The following is a 24,047-nucleotide window of genomic DNA, read 5'->3' as shown; positions in this document are numbered from 1 at the left end:
TTAATAAAAATGTGATTAAATAAATATTATGTTACTAATCTATTAAATAGATTTAATATATGAAATATGATTAAAATAAGAATTGATTAATATAAATCAAAATATAGATTAAAATAGATTACATTTATTAAATTTTCAGTGTATAAACCCTTTATAAATTGGGGGTCCTACAAGGATTCATATTGTCTGTGACATCTAAAAATTGGAAACCCCTGGTTTACACTGTATGTGAGTGAGTAATTGTTTCTATTTTTGCAGGTGACATTGAGCCCAGAGTTTTCTCCTTTGGTGCAAAGAACAGGATTTTCAGACAGACCCACCTAGAGTACACTGGTAAGACAGAGACTCACCTAGTGTATGATGATCTAGTCTAATGTGACGTGACAGGCGAGGATGGGTTGAATGTGATCTATGACAAGGACATCTAGGGGATGTGTGGGGCTATTGAGTAACTCAGGGTACATGTATTCTGTCTATAGTTATCTGCTGTGGTGTTATCATTGCTTTGGAGAGAGCTGGTACACATCTCATATTTTTTTTAGTAATGTGCAGGGACTATGGTTTTACATTATGGCTTTTCAAATATACTGTTGTTTCTGGAAAATTACTAGTAAATTTGACCGTTGCACAACCTCCCGTGGATTAGCACACATTTTTTAATTACACGTCTTGAGATCCTGCTTTAATAAAGATACAGTTGCTCTGCATTTTGTATTTTTAAAGGCTATGTTCTGTGCAAACAGCTCCTTATCCCTGCTACTTGTAAGTTATAAACGATATTGTCAGATTAGACAGAAACTACACAACAAAGTTTACAGTTTTTTTTTGTTTTGTTTTTTGCTGCTGATTTGTGAATGGAATTTTCACAGCCAATGCTTGTGTAAACAGTGCATATGGTGTATTTACCGGAATCAGGAAATTTGAAAGGGTACATAACACACAGTTTCCACCAAATCCCCTGCCTCGACAAGATATCTGCCGTGGGCAGAGCTAAAGAGTCACGAGCATGCGCAGCTTTTGCATAGCGATCGTCTTCAAGCTGCAACATCATTATAAATAAAAAGGGAACAAAAACGTTTGTGTTGTTTACATTATATGCACTTGCGTGCCGATTGCCAAAACACTGACATTTGATGCAGTTTTACTCACCGCCTGCGATCTGCAAATCCAGCGTCGAACTGGAACTTGTTTACAAAACATTCATCACCGAAATACCGCGAACAAACAAACATATATGCACAACTCCGTTGCTGCCCCAGAAAAACAAACTACATCCATTGTTCCCATAATGCTGGGTTCTTTGGGGAGCTGAAAACTAAAATACACATCCCTCATAACCAAAAACACACTTCTTTGGTGACGTTGTTGAAAAATCTCTCAGCTTCCATAACCCAAAAGAAGCATGTTGATGGGCCTGCTCTTGCTTTCGCTCTGGGTGATGTGTGCACACGCTTATCAGGGAGAAGTGCCCATACAAGGAATTCCACCCTTTATTATGTAATACAGGGCCATACTCGAAAAAAAACTTTCCGAAACTTATCTAAATCTGGAAGGAGTGTATTTGGCACAGAAATACTCCGTCATACGTCCGTCTCGTGTTTTGAAACTTTGGCTATGTTTAGCATGAGAATGCAACTCTTTAACTCTTAAATGCATGAATGTTTCGCCAATCATTCTTACATGTTCGGGTCTTTAGCGACCCGCTACCTAACACGGATGGATCTCTACCTGTTGTGATAATATAAAACTGCTCTGATATTAGAGTAACAATTACAGAAGAATAAAATAAAGCATATTTTGTTACCTTTTGGAGCTTAGAAGGGCTCAGTTTGAGCAGATGTTTTATGCCATCATCACTGTCCTCGTCAGAGCTCATTTCCCAGTACATTCAGCTAATGAATATATGTTATATGAAAATATGTTTGAAGTTGCGAATATGAGTCAATTCGCGATCTCAAAAAACTATATCATTTTCAATATATCGCTGACAGCTTCACCAGATCCATCAAGTGACAGTGACAGTCATATTTGATTGCGTTCAGTACTTGCTCTGCAGTAAATCGCTGAGCCATTTCACGTTTTGCTGATCATACTTCCTATTCTTTCATTTTCTGACTGAATGAAATTTCACTTCATCATTGTGTATCAGACCTTGTGGAATAAAGGTGAATTGCACTTATTCCATCATTAAAGGTGCTAAATAGGATATTTTGTTTTATACATTTTTGCAATATTACTTGAAACTGTCTTTACTAACTGATAAAAGACTATTTATTAGGTGCACTGGAAGGAATAATATTAATATACATCATCTGTGCACGAGGTAGGGCCTTAAAAACATCAGCCAATCATTTACGCGATCATCGCGTAAATGATTGGCCCTCTGGCTTGTCAATCACTGCCGTGACGTTCCTTGTGAGAGATGTGTGCGGATTGGCCCTCTGGCTTGTCAATCACTGCCATGACGTTCCTTGTGAGAGACGAGCGCGGTTGCGCGCTCCAGTAACTTTCCGCACTCCACAGGCGCTGCATGCAATGTTTTTGTCAGGAGACAGGAGTAACAACTGCAGATCATGAGTTACCTGCGGTGAGTCCGACATAATGAATCCACTAACACGACACAGCGAATGCTGGTGGTAAACACTCGTGTTCCAATACTCGTGCACGAGTTTTGGGAGGCGTTCCCTTGAAAAAACTCACTAACAGTCTTTGGTTCAATTATTGTTGTGCACAAAAAAATATACGTACACTGATACACACCTCAGGTCGTTAGCGACCCTGTACAATTTTAGCAAAAAATTAATGGGAAAACAGGCATTCTTTTATAATTTTATGATTTTTTTTCTTGTTATATTGTTTATAATGAACTGATTGAGGAATACTTAGAAGTTTGTTTTCTAATTTAAAAAAATGAATGAGGGGGAGGTTAGTGAATGACATCCCGGGTCGATAAAGACCCGAGGTATGCATTTAAGGGTTAACAGTGTAAATAAGTCAGAATGCATGAAATAGCATTAGGACCTAGGACAGAAAAGAAAGGGACCCAGGACAGATTCCTGAGGTACCCCATGTCTTATTTCCACCAATAGTGTGCTGCTGCTGGTGTGGTTGCCCCAAATGGCAAACAAAATGTCTCAGTGATAGTGCCTCGGGATCGTGCCTGCCCAACATGTGTATTTGCACAGACAGTTGTTGAGCGCAGGCTGAGTCCCAAATCATCCTTCCAAGGACTTGAGACCCTGGGGTTGAATCTGAATCCAGACTATAAAACCTGATGAATCTGTGTGCAAAGGACCATCCTACCACAGAACAAACATCTTGTAAGAATGCACCACTAGCGAGAGCTTTGGAAGATGCAACACTCCTAGAGGAACCCATAGAAAGTGAAGCCATTCTGTGCACCTCAGAGGAGAGGGTGATCGTCTCAGTGATCCATTGCCTGGTTACTGCGTTCCTTTTATTGCGGCCACCAAAGCAGACCAGAAGCTGAGAGGATTTACACCACTGGCCTAAATGGTGGCCATAGATCCTCAGAGCACGGACTATACATAGCAGGTACAGACTTTGAAGGAACTTTTGGAATATAGTCTGGTCTGGGGAATAGCTTTGACATTACTTGGAGCAAAGTCTAAGCAGGAAGAGGCTACTGACAGGGCCTGCAAGTTTCCTACTCTCTTAAGTAAAGTCAATGTTAATAACAGAGCCACTTTAAGTGTCAGAATTTTTTTCAGAGACCGACTCCAAGGGCTCAAATGGGGCTTCTGCTAAGGCTCCCAGGAGAGAACTCGCGACTGGCAGATACTAAGACAGCAGAGGATGCCTCCCAACAGAAGTTCTCGCGAAAGGTATGTGGCTAGCTGAAATGGTGGCCACATAGACCTTTAGTGTAGCAGGGGTCAAACCCATTGAAAGTCATTCTTGAAGCAATTACAGCACTTAACCAACAGGGCACTTGACTGTGTTCAGATGGCGCTGCTCGCACCATGATACAATGAGTCGCCATTTTAGGGCATACAGCTTCCTGGTGGAAGGGGCTCTAGAACTCAGAACTGTCTCAACAATTCTATGAGCTTGTACCCCTCAGGGGCCAGACCCAAAGTTTCCAGATCTCCAGCTTGGGGTGGTAAATTGTCCCCTGCACTTGAGATGGAAGATCTCTCTGAACTGGGATCTCCCATGGAATGCCATCTAGGAGAGATACCAGGTCCGAGAACCATACCATTATGAGAAGGTAGACTCAGTCCTGGTGAACCCTTGCTAGTACCCCTGGGAGAAGAGCAGCCAAAGTCACGTCTGTACCGTGGCATCCAGCCCCTAGAGGAGCTGGAGTTGTGAGGGTGAACCAGAAAGGACAGTGGAACGTTTCCTCTGAGTCAAAACGGTCCACTTCTGGTCGACAATACCTGCCATATCAACTCCACTACTTGTGGATAGAGTCACCCTTTTCATGGGCCTCAACCCCTGCCTTGACAAGATATCTGCCCCCAAGTTTGCATGTCCTGGAATATAAACTGCTTTCAAAGACAGGAGCTTCTCTGTCCTCAGAGCAGGATCTGCTCTGGCCTGGCGATTTATGTAAGAGACTACAGATGTGTTGTCTGTGCAGAGTAACACATGATAGCCCCTCAGGTGTGGAAGGAAGTGTTTCAATGCTAGAAATCATCTTGAGGCAATTTATGTGTCACCAAAGACCACTGGCTGGGCGGCCATCAAGAGTTTGTCACTTTGGCTTTGAAAACACTTGATTCTAGAAGATCATCCATCATCATACATGTATCACACTAATTGTAATCATCATTTTCTGATTGGTTCCTTGTTCATATTCTGTACATAGGCTAAATATTTGTATATGATATTTACTTTTTCTGATGATATTAGGGGGTATTTTTACCTTTTGTGAGGTCATAATTTCTAACCATATGAAAATGTGAAAGCACATGAAAGTGTGTTGTCCATTTACATCACTTAATTTTTCACTTGTCCTAGTCATTGAAATTCTCAATATGAAAAATTGTAGCTGTTACCTACTCAAATCAACATCAAAATGTATGCAAAGTATTCAGAGATACAAAAATAATAATAAGAGACATATAGAAAAGGACCAAAACACCCTGAACCAGCATGGAAACTCATTCTGGTTTATATACTGGTCTTTTTTAGCAGGGATATGTTTCAAGTTTGCCCTTTCTCTTCCAGCAGTTTATTACCTTCAGTACTGCACAAAGTACTGCACACTGAGCTTCAGATTGCTTTAAAGCATTTGAATGGAAAGAAACAGAAAACGGTGGTGATGTCAGATTTCCTGGTCCTATTTCAGCTGGAGCAGAGGACATTCTCCAGAGCCACTCTAACTGGACCCCCTTTTTTCCACCTGCGGCCTGATTCTTTCCATCTTGTGCAGATTCAGGGCTGATGGGAGCAGCTGAAAGCTCAATGGGAAAGTGTGCTTGAAGTGTGTCACCTCACTCTCTCCACACTAGAAAAAGAAAACACAAAGCAGCATTTCAAAAATAACCAGAAATGTCCAGTTCTGTCCGGAATGAATGAGGGAATCCTTATAAAAGATTCTATGTGCCAACAGACTCTATATTTGCATTATACTATGTTACCTTTGAGCCAGTGCTGTTGAAGACTTCATCTGAAATACAGCTTCTCTTATAATTTCATCAAAAATACAGCAATGACTAAAAATAATCTACTGTATAATAATTGCCACTCCTGGAGCATTTGAAATAATATATTTTAAAAGAATATACTACTGAATGTTTCATGGTCATGTTCAGTTTTACGTTTAGTTTTATTTGTTCTGTTTTCTTTGGCTCCATGATCTGTTTAGTTTCTGTTCCCATGGTTGTTGATTTAATTATGCACCTGTCTCTAGTTCTGTTAGTTATCTAGTCCTGTGTATTTAAGCCCTTATTTCCCTTGGTTTTGTGTTCAGTTTCGTTTATGTTTGTGTGGTTGTGTTATTATTATTACTCTGCAATCTCCAGCATTTTTCCTAGTTTAATTGTGAACAAAAGTTTACTGTGGTATTCTCATTCATCGTGCTATAATTACTGCCAGCAACACGTGTTACAGAAGACTGAAGAATAGATCTCTGGCGTTCAATATCTGTCCCACTGAGGAGGACATCACCAGCCCCAGTCCAGAATAGAGAGCCCAGTCAGCGGTCCACACTGCCCAGCACGGACATACTGCCTGAGCCCACCACAGACCCTGAGCCTGAACAAATGCCAAAGGCCCTCTTCGTCCCAGACCCCACTCACAAGATAGAGTCTGACCAGGTGTGAGAGTCTGTGCCAGTGGGTGTCCTTGTGGAGTACAAAGGGATGGAGTGGAACCCCACCCATACTCCTGCCAATGTGGCTTCATAATTATTATGGAGGGAAGTGGAAGAAGATACTCCTTGTGGTGTTCCATGTCCAGCTCCATGTCTCCCCCTCTGTTGACTCCAGTCTGCTTCATGGATCCGCCTTGAGTCTTCTGGTTGTCATCTCCGCCTTGGCATGTGAATCTCCTGTCTCCGCCTTTGGGCCGCTGAGCCCATCACTTTGCCTCAGTCTGTTGACCAGTTGGCTCCACCTTGGCTTCTCCCTGTCTTGATCCACCTGGGACCCTGCAACTCTCCTGACTCACAGTTTTCTGTTTCTAGCATGTTTGGACTGCTGACTCTACCCTGGCTCCTCCAGCATGGGCCTCCGTCCTGGATATGCTCTGTGTTCCCGCCTGGTTCCTCCTACCTTTGTCTCCTTCCTGGCTCCTCCCGTAATCTTTGTCGCCCCGGTTTCTGCCGCCATAATCTCCGCCATGGCATTTCCTTCTGCCAGCCCCTAGAAGGTCATGTCCCTCTCCAGCACCACATCCTCCACTGGAACCCCCTGAGGATGTGCCTTTTGGGAGGGGGAACTAATGTCATGGTCATGTTCAGTTTTGTGGACTCTTATTTAGATATTTTGTTCTATTTCCATTGGTTCCTGTTTCTTTGATCTGTTTAGTTTTTGTTTCCATGGTTGTTGATTTATGCACATGTCTCTGTTATGTTAGTTCTGTTAATTATCTATTCATGTGTATTTAAGCCCTTAGTTCCCTTGGTTCTGTGTTCAGTCTAATTTGTTTCCTAGTTTTGTTTAAGCGTGTTTCCTAGTTTAATTGTAAATAAAACATTTTCTGTGTTATTCTCCTTCATCATGCTATTATTACAGCCACCAATACGAATTACAGAATGTATTTACAGTATGGTAAACTTGGTATGGTAAATATTCTTTAATGTTATTTCTATTGAAAGTTGTCATGTATTTAAATACATGTTATACATTAATGTCATACAAGTTATTATGTGTAATTTGTTATATGTAAAATTGTATTACCTATAGGGGTGTAACGATACGCTCAGGTCACGATACGGTACGTATCTCGATACAGAGTTCACGATACGATACGTATCACGATATTTTGAACAAAATGAAACTGAAATTCAAACAAGATTTATTAAAAAAACATGAACAAATTTCAATAATTTTCCTTGTTCTACATACAAGATCACATTTCAATAAAATAAATAAATATAAAATTTTAATAAAAACCTTCTGTATTCAAATTAACAGTTGAATAGGGCTGTCTGTCACTGAAAAAAAATTTAAATTTAACATGAACTTAGAATTATGAATAGGGGCCGTTCACATATCGCGTCTAAAAACACGTGGAAGGCGCGGCCGCACCGCTTCTCCTTCTTTCCAAAGCGCTTGCGCTCCTGTGGCGTCGGTCGTTGCTATGCAACCATGAACTGAGCTCTCCAAGAGGATCAGGATGTTTCTGCAAAGGATAAATGATTTCTAGCCCTTGCATTAGTTTTACTACGAGATATATTGATGGAGATAAGATATAAAAACCACCATGAACAGCTATGATCAGCTATGATCAGCTGTTCGGCTGAGCTTTTGATGTTTTGTTACGGAAAGGCTATAGCTGATCGGTTGATTCTTGTCACACGACCTGCGGTGAGCTTGCGGCATTCTGAGAAGTTGAGAATTGCATGCGCGTCGCGACCGCGTTGATCCCATTATGAGCGCGCCTGCCGCCCGGCTACATTTGAAAATAATAACTGACTTGCACGCGGAAAAGACGCAATATGTGAACGGCCCCTAACTTAAAGCAAAGCATCGCAAGCGTCTTTTGCTTTTCTGTGAGCACAGCTGTTGCTGTGCACTGCGGTGAAAGAAAGCCACGACTTTTCTCACGCGACCATGCAAGAGACTGACATGAGAAACGTTTAAACCTGCTTGCAAGATTCAATGTGTGCCCGAAACACTTACTGAACTAGAGAGCTGATTGAGACACACCATCTACGATAAATCGTTACACCCCTAATACTTATAGTAATTTAAAAATGTGGTAGCATTGGATCTGGACAGGAAGGATAACTCTGGGAGTTGGAAGGGGTGTGTCGCGATTCTGCCTTCTCACATCGCGATACAGGTTCGTGGACCTGCGTATCGCGATTTCGGTTTCATATCGCATATCGTTACAGCCCTAATTACCTAATATTGTAATATTGTAATATTGAGTAACAAACTACAGTTGAAATTATATGGGCTTTAGTATGTTAGCCAACACATCAAATAAGTGTACTTCTTTAAAGCATGACAAAAGATTATCATAATGATTTGAAATGTACTTTAAAGTAAAATGTTTAATTTAATATTATAACAAAGTGCACTTTTTAAAAGTGTACTTAAAGGTGCTAAAGAGGATGTTTTGTTTTATACATTTTTGCAATATTACTTCCAACTGTCTTTACTAACTGATAAAAGACTATTTATCAGGTGCACTGAAAGGAATAATATTAATATACATCATCTGTGCACGAGGTAGGGCTTTAAAAACATCAGCCAATCGCTTACGCGATCATCGCGTAAACGATTGGCCCTCTGGCTTGTCAATCACTGCAGTGACATTCCTTGTGAGAGACGTACGCAGATTGCACAGACGGCACTGACACATTTTAAGATATGAGAGTGCAAGTTACTTTCAATTAAAACATCTCAAACATGCATTTTAATCTAGGACTACCTTAAGCCCTATCTGTGAAACCAGGGGTCGGTTGTTTAATTTAAACCTTGCTTACTCGAGGTATGCAGGTTCCAAAACTACGGTCTGGAGTAAGTTAAGTTAACCTGGAGTACGTAACTCAAAATTAATGGTGACCACATAAAGACATTCTTATAATATATAACTATATATTCATAGGCCTCTGAAACAAACTAACCCTGGAACATATCCTCCCCTGAGCAGGTTATGTTCAGAGAGTAAGTTGCCATGGTTACTTATACTCTGAAAGTTCCCTCCCACAAGTCACATAACCTGTGCATACTTGGGGGCTGGATACTTCTCCTTCATTATTGTGACTTTGTGTTCTTTTTGAAGAATTTTCTGAGCCTCATGAAATCGGTATAAATACGTGTTTAATACCATTGTGTATGAAATTTGGTATATAAATAAACTTGCCTTGCAATTAAGCTAAAAATATAAACAACTACATCATCATGTTGATATGCTATATTTTTACTATAAAACTCTTACGACAAACATGTCTTCTAATATCTTCAATTGATGCGTATACCAAGCTGCAGCGGACACATTTGTAAACGACTTTACTTGGACCCATTGTGCTAGCTGTCTCTTTAAAGGGTCATGAAACCCCAAAACACTTTTTTTGAGATGTGAACAGATATGTATAGGCTGCACATCATTGAAAACACTAAAGGTACTCATTAATGTTATTCAAAAAATAGTTATTTTTGCATTTTTCAGAGCGATTTCTGTCTTCCGGTTTGAAAAGCTGAGTCGGAGCAATGTCACAAAATCTGATGTCATCGTGTACATTCTCCTCTGCCTGCTCTAGCTGCGTTCAAACACGCGAGCCGTGTGCATGTTTCCTTCAGCACAGCAGCACGTGTTGTTTGTATTTTGCTCGCGATGCGGTCAGAGCTGGAGTTTGAATACGAACACATGAAAAATACGATTGTTATTATGATATACACACGGAGCGCGCATGATCGGTTTCAGCGCGGAGCTCCGCGATGAGTTCAATAACACTAGACACGTGGCACATAGCTCATACAGAATAAAGTATCCGTGTTTAAAGTTTTTATTTCACACATTCTCCTGCACCATACATTAACCAGCATGGTGTAGTTATGCACACATATTTCATCAAGTCTTCTTCAAATGAATTATATGTGCAAACTGGACACTGATACAGTGGTGTAGCCTATCTGAACGCGACGACACGATTATTCTAATAGACAAAAGACTGATTTTGAGACTGCAGTGCTCGTAAACGTAATTAAAGTAGCCTATTATTAGCCCTATTAAATATTCTTTCGCATTTCTCCCTTGTGCTTGAGAGTTTGTTGTCATTTTCTCCGTGCTCATATATTAATATTATTTATTCTGTATAATGAGTGTGTTCTATGTCTGTGCTTCATTGGTTGTTCTCTCCCCTTTTCTCCCCCTCTACACTCCCACTTTTCCAGAGCTTTACATGCCCATTTTAACAGACTTTTCTGAGCTTTGAGGTGTGAACGACCAGGGTAAAACAGGGGGGATTCATGACCCTTTAATACCGCGTGGTTTATATACATGCTGCTGATTGGGCTGACATTTTTGACACACCCACCAAACAAGAGCAAATGTATTTCACACCGTTGCACACTGTTTCCAGGAAACATGTCGATCAACTCGGAAAACGTAGCAAAATGTTGCACAACGGTTTGAGCTTGAAAGTGCCCCAGGACTAACTAAAAACACAGGAACTAAAAATAGACACAACAAGACAAAAGAATATCAAAATAAGAGTCCATGAAAACAGAGACAAGGTAATCAAGGTAAACATTTAGATATTTTACTACACAAGATTAACATATTGATTAAGAAATTATTTCTTGATGTTCTTGATGAAGCATCATTATGGGTCCCAACTGGATGTCATGCTTCACTGGGAGACTATGAGAACAATTGATAACAAATATCTGATTGTTTATTGGAAAGTCTTACCTTTTAATCTTTGTATTTTTGTGTAATGAAAGCCTTTAAAATTTAACAACACAATTATTAAGTCAGTGTGTGCGATTAGTCAAAGTCTTTTTGCTAATCCATTCCATTTTATGCCTATTCAGCTCATTACACTGAATTGCCATCCTTTTTACTTGTGTGATGCAATGTATTTCTGAGTGAAAACAAAATGTTCAGTGATAAAATAATGTAGATTGAGACTTGATTTCGTGCATGTTCTGTTGGGTATTGACTGGATTGCGAAAAGTGGGAAAGTACATTCTTGGATGAAGCCAGTTCTGATTGCGAGACCAGGTGATGTCTTAAAAAAAAAGTAAACATGGTCAATTTTGACCCCCCCCCCAGCCCCTCCGTCCCTGAAAATATATGACACATTTTGGCATTGCTAAGCAGCATCTGTGCCTCCCCACTCATAAAAATATCTTTACTGTCTATCCACCGTACACGAAGCATAATCTCACCTCCCCTTTGCCTTACGGTTACCGCGCTAGACTACGGCAGCTCATTCATACATTCAGCCTCTCTCTCTCACTGTCTCTCTTGCTATGACTCACTCGCTCTCAGCCTTGCAGACTTCACTCAAAGCCTGACTGCTCTCACATATTAGCAGGGCTGAAGAGGAGACCTGCAGCTTCCAGGTAATAAAAACAAAAAAAAGAAAAAAACAATGATGATTACTAGTCTAATCTGCTTGATTACTAGATTACACACACATCCATTTCTGCAGAGCTCACATTTACAGAATCTTGATGCTGCTTATCTTAAAGGGCTCTCGGCTATCTGTATGGTTCGTATTATGTGTTATGCTGAATTGTGAGAGTTATATATGTCTGGTCGTACAGTATGTACCAACTGACGTTGAGTCTGGGAGGCTGTGTGCTGTCTGTAGTGTACTGTGCGTGTGTGTGTGTTTCAAATGGCTGCCAGTACAGAAGGCAAGCAAAGAGAGAATGAATGGACTGACTGTACTGCGTATGTGTCCTCCTCTACGCTGCTGCTGTATGAATGAGACTCGGGGCGGATGGATGCCGGGGGTGGCCCAGGGCTTTTTCACTGGAGGGAGGGGAAATTTAAATCCTGGGAGATGGACGTTGAACAGTTTAGATGAAGTCACTGGGATTGGGTTGATGGTTTGCTAATGTGATAAGCGTAAGGCGTAAGGAAGAGACTGGGAAAAATAGATGCATAGGAAAGGCAAAAGATTGCTTATCTAGAATGCTTGACACAGGTGTTTAGTGCATCAACAGATGCAGAATGACTGCAGAGTATAGATTCTTTGTGTAGTTTATCTCTGTCTGCATGAGTAATGTTTATGTAATGTGAAGTTATACAGAGAGGTTTCGTAATGAGCTTTCAATAACTGTGGACAGAACAATTGTTAATCGGATGTCTCAGAATTTCTCCAGTATGGTTAAAATATGCTTAAAATATGTCTTGATCTTAATTTATAGTGACTATGTATGTGAGTGTTTTTTAATGATTTATTTATTATGAGCCACAATAGTGCAGGTAATAGTGCTTTGGTAATCCTGGGCTGATAATTTGTATTTAATTTTAAAAAACCTAATTATTTTTATTTATTTATTTGCATTCACCTTTTAAAATTGAATCGCAAATTTGTTTTGTTAATTTTTTTAAAGAAAACAATGAAAGTAAGTACTTGATTCTGAAGTTGTTTTTCCTTGTCCATCACCTCCTGTCTAGAGAGATGAGGATTTTTGGAGGGAAGGGGGGCACCTTGGCTTGTCAGGCGCTCACTCTGTAGTCAGGGAGGATGCTGGGAGATAAATTTAGCCCTCCAGCTTTGCTTCCATCTGCCATTGCATGGTTTAGGGCCGTTGCTATAGGAACCACCATGGGTGCCCATTAGTGAGCGAAAGGGAAAATTGGCAAGGTTTCTTAAACGTATTAAACAACATATTTTAGATTTGGTTAAGTACAGTGTAAAGCTTCTGTTTTGTGTGTTTGTGATTTTAACAGAGTGGACGAAGCTTTATTCCCAGTTTCTAACCATCTTGAGTCTGGCAGGGTTACACTGTAGTTTGGTAAGACTCGTCACTGACCTTGTTATAAAATATTTTAAAATGCTGACAGGTGCCCAGTGACCATACATAGTGCAGCTGGATGATTCTCTTTGTCACATATCGAATGTTTTCATGTTCTCATGATTTCAGTAAAATCATTGCCCATGGTCATCCCTTTTGCTGGCACAGTCCTTTTACATATACGTTTTGTCTGTGGTCTAGGAGAACATTATGTTTTGAATTGATTACCTGCAGAGATTTTATGATTTCACCCCAAAAGACTTCCTTGTGTGTTTCCAGTTAAATTCTAATTTTGTCTCTTAATCAAAAACATGTTTGGAAAAACAGCTCAGAGAAGACAGATCAGTCTCTCTGTAGAAGCAATATGTGTAGTTTGAATACAGAATTGTGGAACAGTTATAGAACTGTGTTTGAGCTAAAATGAGTCATTATGATATGCCACTGCAGTCTGTGATTCAAGGTCGCCAGTGTTTTTTGAGTGGGAGGACAGAACAGGTGGTTCTAGAGAGATGAATGCTTGCTTGACTCACATCCAAGTCCAGACAACCACCATGTTTTAGGCCTCCTACACTATCCGTCCGACCTACATATACTCATCAAACCTAACAAACCATGAGCCGCAGAATGACATGTGAATACAACCCAGTCAGTTTTATCTTACTTTGTTTAAACATGAGGTTCAGATCTTATTGTTTCATATTTTTAAAGTCTTCAAATCACTGAGCCCTTTTGTTAAAACAAAGATTCATTAAGTATCTAAATTCTATCAGTTCATTTTCCTTTAATCAATTATTTTGGATAACTGAATATGATTGTCACCTGTCAGATCCTCTACTCCCAATATGTATGCACAATACAGCATTCTTAAATCATACACTCATCAATATGTTCTGTTTTTACTGTAACTAGAAGTCTGTGATCACTAAGAGTTGGATTCACACAAGCATTGTGCAGGAATGTATAGTTGGCAGGGATTTTGATATACCAGCAGGATCTCCTGTGATTCCACACCTAACCGCCCCCTAAAGCAAAGCGTGGGTGCCAATACCAGCTGGTCAGTGAGTGGGATGCCTAATTCCTTATTGTGTTCTAGTGAAAGCAGTGTCAGAGTCAGTGAGTTCAGTCTTAAATTGTGCTTTTGTTAAGAATACCAAAAAACCTGTAGTCTTCACTCTTTGTTGCATACTACTTAGACATTTCTTTTTCTATTTTTTATATGCACATTCATGTACACTTTAGTGTTACTTTTAGTCCAGTTAGACAGTTTTTTTTTTGTTTTTTGTTTTTAACCAATTTACGTGTAACAGTCAATGTGAACATCTGTATGTTAAAAGCAGGAACAAGCTTAGCTATGATCCCATTAGATGTAGTTCATTAAGTGATTTAGTGATGTCTGAAGTTTTGGTACTTTGGTACCAAGCCGACTAAAAAAATGTAAGTCTTTCTGCAGTATTGGAAATACCAAGTACAAACTTCGATATCTAGATATCAGATCTTCAATCTATCTGACTGACAGGCAACTGCTTTCAAATGCTCACATATTTATTTTGTGTGCATGCTCTGTGTGGACCACAGACCAGAGGATTTGAGCATTGCCACATACATGAATACAGGGCGTGTTGTGCATGATATTTTATCAGCAATTATAATGTAGAATTGACAGTCTGACTAATTCTGTTGCCTTCTGGTTTTTCGCAGAATTTCAATCTCTGAAGTGGATCATCATCTGAACAAGACAGAACATAAAGCATCTGCAGAACACAGAGACTTGAGAACCAGACAGAGCACTCATGGAAAAAACATAGCTGACATGGATTTCCAAGGACAAGAAAGGACAAGAAAAAGAGGAGGCAGAATTATCTGTAACTGAAAGAAGTTGTAGTGGTATTTCATAAAATTCATTTGGAGAAGCTCTTCTCACATCAAGCAATAATGTATACAGAATGTTCCAGTTGTGACAAATATGCACAATCCATGCATATGTTGAATGAAACAAAGTATTAAGTGATGCTCTGAATTAATTCAATTAATTGGTCATTCATAGTCTGAAATAAACAGTACTTCAGGCTTTCATCCCATTTTATGGAGGCCTTGCATAGCCAGTTGACCACAGGGGAGCAATCTGGAGGTTTAGAAAATCAGAATGAGACTCCAGTGGACAGCCCCCAGCCACATTCAGTCCCACAGTATCATGAACAGAACAAGGTTGTCACCCAGCAGCATCATGCACAACAGCAAAAACGTATTAATATTGAGAGAAAGCGTCTCAGATTACAGAAGAAAACTGCTCAGGAGACAGACACTGTTGAAGAGGGAAAGCCACCGAGGGCATCTGGTAGTTCTGAATATCTTGATGATAACATGAGGCAGCCTAGTGAAATGCCATCTGGAGCTTCATCCTCAGCAGTATCAGCTATACCATCTTGTTCCATGGATGAGGCCCTGGAAGGTACACCTCGACAAAAACGTGAGCGTAAACCTCAAAAGCCTGGAAAGTATGTGTGCTCATACTGTGGTCGTGCTTGTGCCAAGCCCAGTGTGCTTCAGAAACACATTCGTTCCCACACTGGAGAGAGACCTTACCCGTGTGCACCTTGTGGGTTCTCCTTCAAGACTAAAAGTAACCTGTACAAACACAGAAAGTCACATACTCACAAGGTGAAAGCTGGTCTGACTGCAGACAGGGAGGGACCAAGTATAAGTTGTTCAGAGGAGCCACTTACAGAATCAGATGAAGAAAGCCAACCATCTTCCTTTTTAGAAAAACAAAGTATATCCATTCAAAAGCAAAATACCACAGACAAGTGCTCTGAGGGACAGTTACAAGGTACAGAGGATTCCCATGCAGTTAAAAAGAGACTTGCAATGAGACTTAGCAGAGGAAGACGTACACCCATTGGATCATCTGATGAAACATCCTCTTCATTTGGTCTAAGTAGCAAAGGTAGCACAGAGTCAGGATATTTCTCTCGATCTGAGAGCACAGAAGTCTCTCAAGATAGTCCACCAAACACAAGTGCCAAAAGCTATGCAGAGGTCATCCTTGGAAAGTTTGGTCGCCTTGGTCAATTACAAAGGACTGCTCATCAGCAACATGCCCATCCTTCCGGGCAAGAAAGTAAAAGAATTCCATTCTCTGTGCCTAAAAAGCAAGTAATTGACCACATAACTAAACTCATCACTATCAATGAGGCTGTGGTAGACACCAGTAAGATTGACAGTGTCAAACCAAGAAGGTTCTCACTCTCTAGGAGAAGCAGCACAGAACTGAAGTCAGCCTCTTCTAAAGAGCCTTTTATTCACAGTCCAAAAGAAATAGATGTGAATACAAAGAGTAGTGGATCCATTACTCTTGGTGTACCTTGTGAGAAATTTCAGCACCATTCTCTCAGTATGCAACAAGCTGACCCAACATCAACTGCTCCTCTTCTGAGAAGTCACTCCATGCCCTCAGATCCAAGCGTTAGTGATGTGTCTGAAACTTCTCGTAGCCTTCGCCTTAGCCAATCCTTTGATGACCAGCAACCAGTTCAGAATCGGCGTCATGGTATGCTAAGACGACAGCCTGCCATTGAATTGCCCATCGGTGCTGAAATTACCATAGACGAACAACCCTATTCCAGCTCATCCTCTCATCCCTCAGTTCCTACAGTGCCTGATCCCAGCCAGAAACAAAAGTCACTTGAGTGTGATGCATGTGGTATAGCTTTTAATGACTGGGAGAGATATCAAACACACAAACAAAACTACTGCACGGTTCATATTTCTCAACAAACTGAAATTCCAGCCTATCAAGTGGAAGAACACACAAGAACATTCACAACTCGTTCTGGTGCTTATGCATTTAGAAAAAGAAGAAAAGAAGAGAGTATCGAACTTGATGATCCTTCTTTACCCTCGGTTTCTTATATATCACTCAAAGGATATACACCGTCTTGTGAACAGCCTATTAAAGGGACAATTGAATTAGGTCAAGAACATGGCTCAGAATGTGCTTTGAAAGGAATATCTGTCATACAGCATACTAGTTCATTTGAGAAACATGATAGTACTTTAAAAACCCCTGGACCAGATGAGGTCTCTCACTCTCATGATGTATCCCATTGTTCTCCTTGCTCTCAGTCAAAGGAGCAGACAAGTAAACCATACTTCCGTAAACTTGTACGGCAACACAATGTCCAAGTGCCAGAGATTCTGGTCACTGAAGATTCAAACACCAACACCATGGCAGTATCACCCCCTCCAACTGTCCCTAAAATCAAGGATGCTGAAAAGGTCAGTGAGTTCCAGTGGCCCCAAAGAAGTCCAACTTTGGCCCAACTTCCAATTGAAAAGTTACCACCTAAAAAGAAACGTCTCCGCCTTGCAGAAGCTGCCCAGTCATCAGGGGACTCAAGCTTTGAATCAATGTCCCTGCCTCACAGTCCAAGTCAAGACAGTTGTGTGTCTCACACCTCCAGTCGATCAACTTCATTTGAAGAGGCTTGCAAAGCTGATGCAGATATGATGCCAACTAGGAGATCAAGAGCAACTCATACTTTGACAATTCCCACAAATTCTCACAGAGAAATGAGGCGCTCTGCATCTGAGCAGGCACCTCATGTTCCTCAACATGTTAACCTTATTAAGGAAACTCGCAGTAAGTCATTTGACTTCAGCAGTTTGTCTCCAGATCGGACCCCTGCAGGATGGAGGGAAAGGCGGAAATGCCTTCTAATGAGGCATAGTGCAGTGAGGGAACCTGAGGAGGAAGATCAATCTTGTAAAGTCTTCAAGACCAATTCTCCAACTCAAAGGACTAGCACATCACCTAGCCATAGCCCAGGCTACAGTACAACCTACAGTACAACCTACAGTACAACCTCCTACAGTACAACCACCACCCATCCTCTGTCTTTAAGCAATACCGTACACTCATTTAGTGAGAAGCAGATCATGCAATCACAGGACGTTTTATCAGAGAATACCCAGCAGAATGCATTGCAGTTGACCACATTGATTCATACTGAACAGCCTACAACAATGGGAAGTCTGGTTTGTCCATCAGGTGCTGCCAGAGCTCATTATTCTTCAGTGTCAACAGGACTCAAACTTGAAATTCCAATGGAGAATGACTTATTGAATTCTGATACAAGGGTGAACCAACCATACCTCACTAATTATCACCACCATCAGAATCTCGGTTTTGACGTTACTTCAAACACAGAACTACTGAGACCTTTACCAGCCCAGAGAATTCCAGTCCGTCTTAATTCACACCCTCCACACCATGCAGGCCCTATTTATACTACAGTTTCACAAACATTTGCCTCAAGGCATCAGGAACCTTGCTGCTCTGGAGTCAGTTCAGTTGCAGTTGCCTCAAAGTTTGAAATTATGGACCAAAAACCAATATCTGATGGATCCAAATCAGTAAGTGCTGGAGCAACTAAACGCGTGCTATCCCCCACAAGCAGTGAAGAGCTCAGCCCAGAAAGTGAGCAACAGCAAAAACGGGTAAAAGAGGAGGATAACCAGGAAAATGAAAGGGGAAATGATGAAGTTTTGATTAAATGCAAGAAGGATGAAAGACTGGGTGAGCAAAGTGTCATCTTCCCAACAGAACACAAAGAACCACCATTTCTGACTCTTAACACTAACCTTACTTTTAGCTGGTGCTATCTAAACTACACAAAGCCCAATCCATCCATACAGAGTGAACAACAAAACTCAGTCTATTCTTCATGGTGTACAAGTACCCGCAATCCATATCCTCCTGGCCTGACAAGCAAGGAAATGCTAGCCCTGTTGCACTGCAGGCAGAGACAAACACCACTCATCTACACCATGGCAGCCATTTCACCCTCTCTGGACAGGATACAAGAGACGCCTGAATCCCAAAAGCCTAACGTGACTGAGGTAAATGTATCAACTTTTGCATTTGCAAGTCAATTATCTCTGCCCTGTTTGGAAATTTAGCTTACCGTTTGTTTGTTTTTTCAACTGCTTACACACTTTTTTTTTTTTTTTTAAATTGCCACACAAATCCAAGAAAGAACACACACAAAATGCAAAATGTCTCACATCTCTTGCAAAATGAAGCACTGCATTCAAAATATCACAAACACATCTGAAAAGCAAACATTTGTCTTATGTTGCAAACACCTTTGCCATAATATTCTATTTTTGGATAGTTATTCAAAACCTAAAGCTCATCTTTCATGAGCTTCTATGTACATTTCTGTACAAGATTGAAAGTAATTGGCAGAGAGATGCTGAAAAATTCACAGTAAACACGAAAGCAAGATTGAAACCATACTATTTATTTTTACTGTAAGCATTTGTGGTTGTGAATACAGTATTACACAGTACGAAAGAAAAGAAATACATCAACCATGTGTAGTTGGACAGAAACAAATATTGTGTTTAAAAAAGGAAATCAATATACTTCCTTTTAGATACTTCATGTTAGATTTTATGTGTTATATAGACAATTGTGTGTTGTGTTTTGCAAAAGGTGTTTTATGAAATTGAAAACTGAGTCGAAGGCCAAGAATTAGTGTATGGTTTTGCAGATTTGGTATGATGTGGTTCTGGTGTTTGAGTGTCAGGTTTCAGAAATTGTGTGACAAGTAAGGATTTTGTGTGTAAGCAGTTGAAAAAAACTGTAAGCTTGTAGCTGTGTTTTGGAACATAGTAGCTGGTTTCTAGCTGCTCCAAGCTGGTCATTAGTTGGTTAACCAGCTACCATGTTCCTAAAACAGCTTGACCACTTTAAGCTGAATTTTTCAGTAGGGATAATAACTGATATGCTAGCTGACATTGATATTATTAAAATGGGGGATTATGTTTTTTGCTCAATATTTTAAAAGGCATATGAAGGTTTAAGTAATACAAAAGGTAAGTGACTTACAAATCTCACAATTAGCTTCACAGTCCCCACACTTTTTTTAAGTAATTAAACTTAATCTTCACAAGACAACATTAAAGTAAACTTGTAAATTTTATTTATAAAAAATAAACTTAAAATGTTGAACGAGACTTCCCCCCCATCTCTGTCTCCCTGGGCACCCGGAATAGGGTTGGTGAACTTGCCCGTGTCTCTCTCGAGTGTAGGTACATGCCACTCATCCCACAGAACAGAAAGAAGCCCAGCAAGCTGAGTTGACAGAGGTAGAAAAGAAAACAGAGGAGGAGAAGGAGGATCAACTATCTACCTCCAAGTACAGCTCACGGGTACAGATTTGTGAGGGAGGGTAAGTCATTATTATACATAACTCTTGTACAAATGCAACAAAAAGAAAGTGCAAAAGTGTAATGAATGTATATTTGCAGTATATCTTTGTTACATTGTTTGCAAGGCAGCGCTGTATAGAAATAGATTTTTGGTTGCTTCGTAATTTTCTGCAAGCAATTCAGCTTAAACCTTCATTTAACTTTGTTATGCAGATACTTTTATTCTTAGGTGTACTGTCTATGTGCTGTATATTTTACTTTTGTAAGCATTATACTTGTAAAATGTAAAAAGTTAATAAAAAATGATTTACCTCATTAGCATTTGGCTATTCAAAATTAAACCCAGAGTGATAATGTCATGGTAATATTTGCACACTTATTTGTGATTCATCTTCTATTTTGCATTTATTTGCATACTGAATGTAATCTGTCTTTTTTTCTTACATTTCTGTTTGGCATTTTCTGTCTTGCATTTATTTTGCCATCTATATCTGTCTTTACACTCCAAAGATGTTGTCATGTTAGGTGTTGATTCTTGTACACGGCTGTAAGAAAACCAGATGTGTGTGAGCATCGTGAAAACATCAAGGGCGGCTCTGGTATACCATTTCATTTAGAACCAAAAATAACATATAACATTTATTTTGCTGCCTTGCAAGCTCTGTTTTCTTTTTTAAAATGCAAATACAGTTTTTAATACTGACATAGATACAACAGCTATGAATGTCCTCTTCTCCACTCCCATCTGAAAGCTAGAATCTTTGTAGTTCCTGCACTGTGCACCCGGCTCATACTCTATGTGTGGTGGCTTTCTGTCACTAGTTTGTCAGTATTTTGAGCAGTGTTGTTCTTGCCCCGCTGCAGGAGATCGGTTGGCTGTCAGAGCCAACACGGACCGTCTGTTACACAGCCCGAGCCAGGAAACTACCTAGCCTGGCGGTCACTTCCTGTGGAACCCCACAGAGTCCCATTTACACCATACTGCATCAATGATTTTGGTCATTGAGCTGAAGGCATATGGAGATGGCCAAGAGGCAGTAGACTCACATTTTGAGGTGTTTTCAGATGAATGAAAAACCAACATCTAGGAGATTTAAGGAAGTGGTTTTCAGCTGGATTTGCTTTAATACCCAAATTATCCAAATTATAAGTGGCAACCAAACACAGTACCAAAATTGTTTGATGTATATAAGTAAAAAATATATTTATTGAAAACTGCATAGGCCCAAGAAAATGCACAATTGTTAACATGAACAGCTGAAGAGGTAATTTATGTCATAAATTTTGGTCATATCATATGCATTTGCAGGTCAGAGTTCACCCAAAATGCATTAGGTTGTGTATAGAGTCTCCCATGTTAGCATACTTATGAATGAAAGACAAGGGAAGGTAAAGTATGGCTGGCACTTTAATCATTTTAAGCCTTGTTGCAATTGAACCCATATTTAATGTATAATTTGGGCACAGTTTGATTGGATTCAACAAAAGATATGTATAGTGTTTTTTTTTTTTTTTTCCAACCAATTAATAAGCCTATTTATTTTCTCTTTTACTATGCGCATAGTAATTATATAGTAGTTATTTTTTATTATTTGCATTTTGCATTTCTCAATCCTGTCAAAACAGACCTGTGACCAATTTTTGGGTATCGACCAACCAGTTGAAAACCACTAGTATAAAGCCCAAAGCCCATTTTAATTCGAGCGCTTAAAGGGTTAGTTCACTCAAAAATGAAAATTCTGTCATTAATTACTCATCCTCATGTCGTTCCACACCTGTAAGACCTTTGTTCGTCTTCGGAACACAAATTAAGATATTTTTGATAAAATCCGGTGGCTCAGTGAGGCCTCCATTGACAGCAAGTTAATTTACACTTCCAAACGCCCAGAAAGTTACTAAAGAGGGTGCGATTTGTGGAAAAAAACAGAGGGGGGGATGTTTTGAAAAGTTTTTTTGTTTTTGTTTTTAAAATTTGTTAAAAACCACAGTGGAGCTATATACTATTTTTGGCAGCTGTTACAGTAAAAACACTTTTACAAAAACAAAACCAAAAAAAAATCTGATTTAACCTTAAGATTTTAAGTATTAGATAGTTTAGATATTTGCAACACTACAAATGACACTAATAATTCTTAATTTCTGATAGAAATACAAAATCATTGGTAGTTATTAATAGAATAATGAGACACAACCCTCTACATTCAATCGTGTTTAGTCCCATTTATATTTTGATGACAGTGCATACACATACAAACTTTTAATAGAAATCTTTTGTAGAAATACATACTATTGATAGAATAGAAGTCGGGCCGTACGCAGGGTTTCATAATTACCGAGTTAGAAAATGTTGTTTGCTAGGGGGGTACAGGGGCATGCTCCCCCAAGAAAATTTTGATTTCCTTAGTGTACATATGTGCATTTTTAATATGTTTTAAGGCCAACAATAGCTTTAAAACCATGTCAACAAATACATGCATGCACAGTTTTGAGGCAGCTTTAATCGCATGTTTGGTAATTTCATGACTTTTCAACTTACAACAGAACAACGACGGTCATTGCTCGCGCTTTATTCAAGCTATAATAAAGTAATTATGAAGTGCGCGCCGGCGCATTTGCACATGCAATTCTTGAGTGTGTGCCATGAGCACAGTATTACGGCTGATTGGACAGTCATGTTAGTTTTACCGACATAGCCTGACAACATCTCATCTGACCGTAGTTCACTGTTGTTCAACTGAAGCTCCCTCGTCGTGCACCTTTTCCGCGCTCATTTGACTTGCGCCTGGTGCTGAGGCGAAGTCGGAATGAGCGTCTGAAAAGTGTCCCGTTTGTTGTGGTCATAAAGAGACAGTTCTATATAAACGCAGCTTTTTACTTGGCGATGTTTTAAAAAAAAATGCTCTGTTTGTGGTTTGTGGTGTAGCATCACAATAAAAATAATTCAGCAGAGGCAGGGATACATAGACCAGAAGGGGGGAAATCCCCCCCATCCCCCCCTACAAATCGCACCCTGTATTTAAAACAGTTCATGTGACTACAGTGATTCAACCTTAATGTTATGAAGTGATAAGAATACTTTTTGTGTGCCAAAAAGACAAAACAACAACTTTAACCAACAATATCTAGTGATGGGCGATTTCAAAACACTGCTTCATGAAGCTTCGAAGCTTTACGAATCTTTTGTTTCGAATCAGTGGTTTGGAGTGTGAAAGTCATGTGATTTCAGTAAATGAGGCTTTGTTACGTCATAAGGGTTTCAGAATTTCAGTGGTTCACGTGACTTTGACAGTTCGACACACGCTCCGAACCACTGATTCGTAACATAAGATTTGTAAAGCTTCGAAGCTTCATGAAGCAGTGTTTTGAAATCGCCCATCACTAGATATTGTTGAATAAAGTCGTTATTTTGGTTTTTTTGGTGCACAAAACATATTCTCGTCACTTCATAACATTAACGTTGAACCACTGTACTCACATGAACTGTTTTAAATATGTCTTTAGTAGCTTTCTGGGCATTGAAAGTGTAAATTAACTTGCTGTCAATGCAGGCCTCACTGAGCCATCGAATTTTATCAAAAATATCTTAATTTGTGTTCTGAAGATGAACAAAAGTCTTACGGGTGTGGAACGACATGAGAGCGAGTCATAAATGACAGAATTTTCATTTTTGGGTGAACTAACCCTTTAACGTATGCATAGAGGCGAACGCAT

At 39.8% G+C, this 24,047-nt stretch overlaps 1 protein-coding gene across 2 annotated transcripts in view; it reads left to right on the top strand.

Annotated features, from left to right (window-relative positions):
- Positions 1-24,047, top strand: part of hivep3a (HIVEP zinc finger 3a) — a 54,198-nt gene that overhangs the window by 16,659 nt on the left and 13,492 nt on the right. The window contains exons 2-4 of one of the 2 annotated variants that reach the window (XM_048202008.1): positions 259-333; positions 14,820-19,019; positions 20,217-20,356. In XM_048202008.1, the coding sequence (XP_048057965.1) occupies positions 15,204-19,019; positions 20,217-20,356 (3,956 nt within the window). In that variant the 5' untranslated portion in view covers positions 259-333; positions 14,820-15,203. Of the gene's footprint in view, positions 1-258; positions 334-11,278; positions 11,715-14,819; positions 19,020-20,216; positions 20,357-24,047 lie in introns of those variants that run through there. The other variant, XM_048202009.1, reaches the window with a different exon arrangement.

Source organism: Megalobrama amblycephala, linkage group LG9 (assembly GCF_018812025.1).
Source record: "Megalobrama amblycephala isolate DHTTF-2021 linkage group LG9, ASM1881202v1, whole genome shotgun sequence".
In the NCBI taxonomy this organism is placed as follows: Eukaryota; Metazoa; Chordata; class Actinopteri; order Cypriniformes; family Xenocyprididae; genus Megalobrama; species Megalobrama amblycephala.
Note: the sequence above shows the minus strand (reverse complement) of the source record. Positions and strands in the feature narration are given on the sequence as shown.